The sequence below is a fragment of the Alnus glutinosa genome, chromosome 2 (genome assembly GCF_958979055.1).
Source record: "Alnus glutinosa chromosome 2, dhAlnGlut1.1, whole genome shotgun sequence".
NCBI lineage: Eukaryota > Viridiplantae > Streptophyta > Magnoliopsida > Fagales > Betulaceae > Alnus > Alnus glutinosa.
Window position 1 is genome coordinate 4,864,374 of NC_084887.1, and position 5,358 is coordinate 4,869,731.

At 35.4% G+C, this 5,358-nt stretch overlaps 1 protein-coding gene across 1 annotated transcript; it reads left to right on the forward strand.

The window, feature by feature from the left end:
* The first annotated feature begins 1,517 nt into the window (after positions 1 to 1,517).
* Positions 1,518 to 3,950, forward strand: LOC133860205 (probable terpene synthase 9). The gene is made up of 7 exons (XM_062295850.1): positions 1,518 to 1,745; positions 1,828 to 2,074; positions 2,167 to 2,539; positions 2,620 to 2,838; positions 2,970 to 3,108; positions 3,254 to 3,502; positions 3,651 to 3,950. Exons 1-7 carry the CDS (start codon positions 1,518 to 1,520, stop codon positions 3,948 to 3,950), a joined length of 1,755 nt encoding a protein of 584 aa, XP_062151834.1.
* Positions 3,951 to 5,358: the final 1,408 nt, after the last annotated feature.

Sequence of the window (5,358 nt, forward strand, 5' to 3'; positions counted from 1 at the left end):
AGTATAAGGGTTAAATACATTTTTGATAGTTGTGGTTTCAAGTCTTTATTTTTTTGTCTCATATACTTCAATTCGTATCATAAATTATATTTGAATTTTGGAGAGACAAAAAAATATGAATTAGTACATCCGTTAGTTTGTCCATTCAAAACCTAACGATTGTCCGCGTGTCAACTCCTAAGAGTAGATCGACACGTATCGTAATGTAAAAAACTTTTAAAAAAAGAAAATAAATAGCTTTAAAAATTAATAAAAAATTGAAAATAATAATACTTTAAAAAAAAGTATTAATAACTTCAAAAAAATATTGAAAAAAAAAGAAGACGTGGTTGAGCCACCCCATGGCCGGTTTGAGGGTGATCGAATCATCCCATGGCCCTTGCCCCCAAAGCCAAAGAGAAAAACAAAAACAAAACAAAAAAGAACAAATCAAAATAAATTAAGAGGATTTGGCCCTTGGGGGTGGCCGAACCACCTGCAAGGGCCAAACAGCTCAAAAAAAAAAAAAAATCTCTTTAGCTGGTGGCTCAGCCACTCCTCTTCTACTTCTTCTTCTTTTTTTCAATATTTTTTTTAAAAGTTTTTAATACTTTTATTTTATTTTTTTTTCAATTTTTCAATTTTTTATTATTAAAGCTTTTTATTTTCTGTTTTATAATTTTTTTTACATTACAACACGTGTCTACTCATGAGAGTAGACATAGGGACAACCGTTAGTTTTTTTATGGAAAAACTAACAAAGGTACAAATTCGGTCTTTCCCAAAACTCAAGTACCATATGTGATATAAATTGAAGCACAGGGAGCAAAAAATAAAGACTTTAAACCAGAAGTACCAATACCCTATATATTTAACCCTTAATATGATACATAATTGAATTATATGTGAAAATAAAATTAGAGAAATGCTATATATAATGACAATTTTATCCTACAAATATTTCACAGTACTGATATGGCAGTCCCAACAAACCCTTCATTTATTTATTTATTTTAACAATGATTAATCAATGGTTAGTTGCAACTGCATGTCATGTCAGTAGTAGTTTGAAAAATAGATATAAGATAAAAATGATGTTTCTAGCATTAATCATAAAATTAAGAACACATTGATCGAGGGTTGGTTTGATAATGCATATTGGGTTTGCTTTTTTTATTTTTAGCAGAAAAAAAAAATAGCATTAACAAACAACTTCAAACAGAAAACACTCACAAAATACTTATAATTACTTTAATTTTATATCATATCGCAAAATATTTTCAACTAAAACATAAAGGGCACCTCCTAAATAGTATTATCACACGAACGGGAAAGTTTGAGAGGATTATACGCTAATCAGAGTATTTTTGTGACTCAAATTATTAATTTTGTAGTCCTAATTAAGTCACATGATGAAGTACAACTAATAACCTTGACCCCTCTGTTCATCTTTGTCATATATAATTAAGAACAAGGTTTTAGATGTTTTCTGCAATAATTTCCTCAGCTCAGTTGTTCAAGACATTAACATCTTCCTGATGGAAATAATGTTTCTCTACCTCCCTAGCTCGTGTTGCGTTACAATTAATCGCCAAAGAAATTTAGTTTCCCAAACACACAGAAGAAGAAGCCTGCCAACAATCCCGTCCGTCATGATTGTGTCAAAGCTCAATGAGTTGACACAAGTTTATCCACGGCGATCAGCTCAGTACCATCCTAGTGTTTGGGACCTCAAACTCATTGAATCCCTAAGCACTCCCTATACTGTAAGTACACTTGTTGTCATTTTCCTTCCGTATAGTCAGACACTTCCTTCATGATACGTATGTAACTAAGGTTGTCTTGCAGTATGAATTGTATGCCACCCGATTGGAGGAGTTGAAACGAAATGCTAAATGCTTGCTGACGTCCAATAAAGACCCTTCTGTCCTTTTCAACCTTGCTTCCACGATGCAACGGTTAGGAGTTGCTTACCACTTTGAAAAGGAGATTGAAGAAGCTATTGGTGTTTTGTATCCGGATGTCACAACCAATCTTTACACCACTGCTTTGCAGTTTCGAGTTTTAAGAGAATATGGTTTTTCTATTAGCTCAGGTGAAGACATTGTTTCACAAAATTCCAGGTAGCTTTCATTTTCTTTCAAAGGGCTTCAAACAACTCATTTCTTAGTGATTTTGGCAAATCAGATGTGTTCGACAAATTCAGAAGCTGCGGTGGGAGATTCATGGACAGCTTAAGCGGTGACATGGAGGGACTTTTGAGTTTGTATGAAGCCTCTCATCTTCGAATGAATGGAGAAAATACTTTAAAAGAAGCCAGGGATTTTAGCATCGAAAAACTAAAATCATTAATGGGAAAATTGGACGGTGATTCAGCTGAGCAAGTGAGACACTCACTGGAAATCCCCCTGTATTGGAGGATGCAAAGAATTGAAGCACGAAACTTTATTGATGTCTATCAAAAGGATACTGCAAAGAACTTGACTCTGCTGGAGCTGGCCAAGTTAGATTATAATCTAGTGCAATCCATATATCAGCAAGAGCTTGAGGAGTTAGCAAGGTAAAACTTATTTTGATCCATATGCTGGATCAATGGAAGACTTCCTAAGATAATTAACATGTTTGAATTTGATTCATTAGGTGGTGGAGAGACTTGGGCTTTAAAGATAAGCTACCTTTCTCAAGGGACAGGTTAATGGAGAACTATTTGTGGGCGATGGGGATCATTTTTGAGCCCCAATTTTCCAAGTGCAGGATCGGCATCACCAAATTTGTATGCATATTATTAGCTATTGACGACATGTATGATATATATGGATCGCTAGATGAGCTGGAATGCTTCACAGATGCAGTTGATCGGTATAAGAACAAAATAAACATCATTATCAACTCTACTATAGTTTATTCTTATTTTGTCCAAACCATCACTAGGATATATCACAAATATTGCTACTCTTTTCTTGTCTGACCTTTTTTACTATGTTGAGCAGATGGGAGATGAAGGCAATGGAGGACCTTCCCCAATATATGAAGATTTGCTATGTTGCCATGCTTAACTATGTTAATGAAGTGGTCTTTGATGTCCTCAAAGATCAGGATTTGGATACTTTCCCCTACATTAAGGAAGCGGTAAGAAAATTGAAGTTAATTCTTTAATGGGGTGTTTGTAGGTTTGCTTGATCAATGCTATTTTACTCCACCAGCAATAATTAACAGAAACACATTTGTGACGGGGCATGCAATGTCTGATTGGCATTCATTATTTTCATTGCAGTGGTCAAATCTTTGTAGATCACATTTAACAGAAGCACGGTGGTTTTCCACTGGATATACTCCAACTGTGGACGAGTACTTAGAAAATGCATTGATTTCTGTGGGTGGTCCAGCAGCAATTGTCCATGCTTATGTTCTGCTTGGGTGCACCACATCAAAAGAAGCACTCGATTGTTTCAAGCATGATTCTGAGCCAATATATTGGGCATCCCTCATAACTCGACTAAGCAATGATTTGGGGACTTCCGAGGTATAAATATTTGTAGCTAGTCAAGAAGCTGTGTTATAAGCTGACCTAGCTATTAGTCTTATTTTATTTGACAATGGAAGAAGTACATATTGATTAGATTGATATCACTTCATACACTACCTATACTTTTTGTTTCTTCTATTGGTAGGCTGAAAGCAAGAGAGGTGATGTGGCGAAATCCATTGAGTGCTACATGGTAGAAGAAAGTGTATCCAAAGAAGAAGCTCAAGATCACATAAAGAGATTAATCAGCTATTCATGGAAAAAACTGAATGAGGAGAGTGCTAAAAGTTCCCTGCCAAAATCTGCTGTGAAGATGTCATATAACATGGCGCGCACTGCTCAATGCATCTACCAACATGGAGATGGGCTTGGGACATCGACCGGGGTGATTAAAGATCATTTGACCACGTTAATTGTCAAACCTATCACTATTGAACAGACTTAGTATAGGGCGATGCAGCAAGGAAGCTTCATGACCATGTTTGTGTTACAATCCTCCTCAAGTTAGGATTAGTAATCCTTATTTTCCTATACCAAGTCGAGTCTTAATTAGTAGGAGTTGGTTAAGTTGAGTGTTAGTCTTAGTAGGATTTATGTTCTAATAAGAGACATCTTAATTATATCATGACTCAATAGCCTCAAGAAGTCTTTGGGTAAGTTGTAATCGTATCTCTATTTAAAGGTGGTAATTGTCATCGAATAAAAGAAAGAAGAACCGATCTAAATCAACATTGTGTTGGGAGGTGAGGTCCTCTTAACCTCAAACCTAGTTTCCATCATAGTTAAGCTTCACAGGACTGATCCTGCAAGTTTGCGCGCCCTGTTACCCGGTTTTTGTCAAAGGTGAGCTCATAACAACTTAGTATCAAAGCCATCAATAGTTCCCTCTTCCTCAAACACCGAACTACGGCTGGAGTACGGGCCTAGAGGCTACGTTTACATCGAAGATGAGTGATATTCGAGAACACCTAACTGCGAATTCTCACTTTGAACAATTATCGGAAGATCATTGTTTCAGCACTATAGAAGTATCCAATGAAAGAAAACATAACGAAATAAATGGCGGAAATAAAAGAAAATAGAAACAAGATTTTACGTGGTTCGGTTTATGATCTACTTCCACGGGATAAAGTCTAAAGGACTGCATTATGTTTTTATTCCTTTATAAGTGAACAATACAAAAGGTTCTATTTATAGAGCTTACATATAAACTATTTTCCTAATCAAATCTTTTAATTTATGGTGATTCAATATCATCAAATCCCTGAATTTAAGGTAATCTAATATTTATCAAAGGCAATACAATTCTCATCAAATCCCTAACTTCAGGGTAATCCAAATATACTCTATCCCCCTTCAAACTCAAGGTGCAAAGATTCTGGAAGCTTGAGTTTCCAATAAGTCTTCTTCCTTTGGAGATTACAATCATCGATGATGGTCGATGCATGGCTATGAATGGAGGTGGTCGGCGATGGTGATAGGAGATAGGCCTTAAATTTCAAGGTAATACTTGAGTGCATCCGGAAATTTTGCTACAACGTAGCACTGCTCTAAATTTCAATAGGCTAACTATGAGCCAAAATCAAAGCCAACTATGTGCTAAAAAAAGGCATGAATTTTAAAAAATACAACAGATGTCAAAAAAAAAAAAAACAAGTGCCAACTATGGGTTGAAATAGGCCTGAATTTTAAACAATACCATAAAGGCAAAGCCTGGATCTTTAAATAATACTTTAAAGGCCAAAAAATGAGTCTGGGTCAACAATTAGACCAACAATAACCAAAATAATGAGCCAATAAATAGCCACAATAATATATTAATATGGGCAATTTAGCCTCTTTTGATTTTTTTT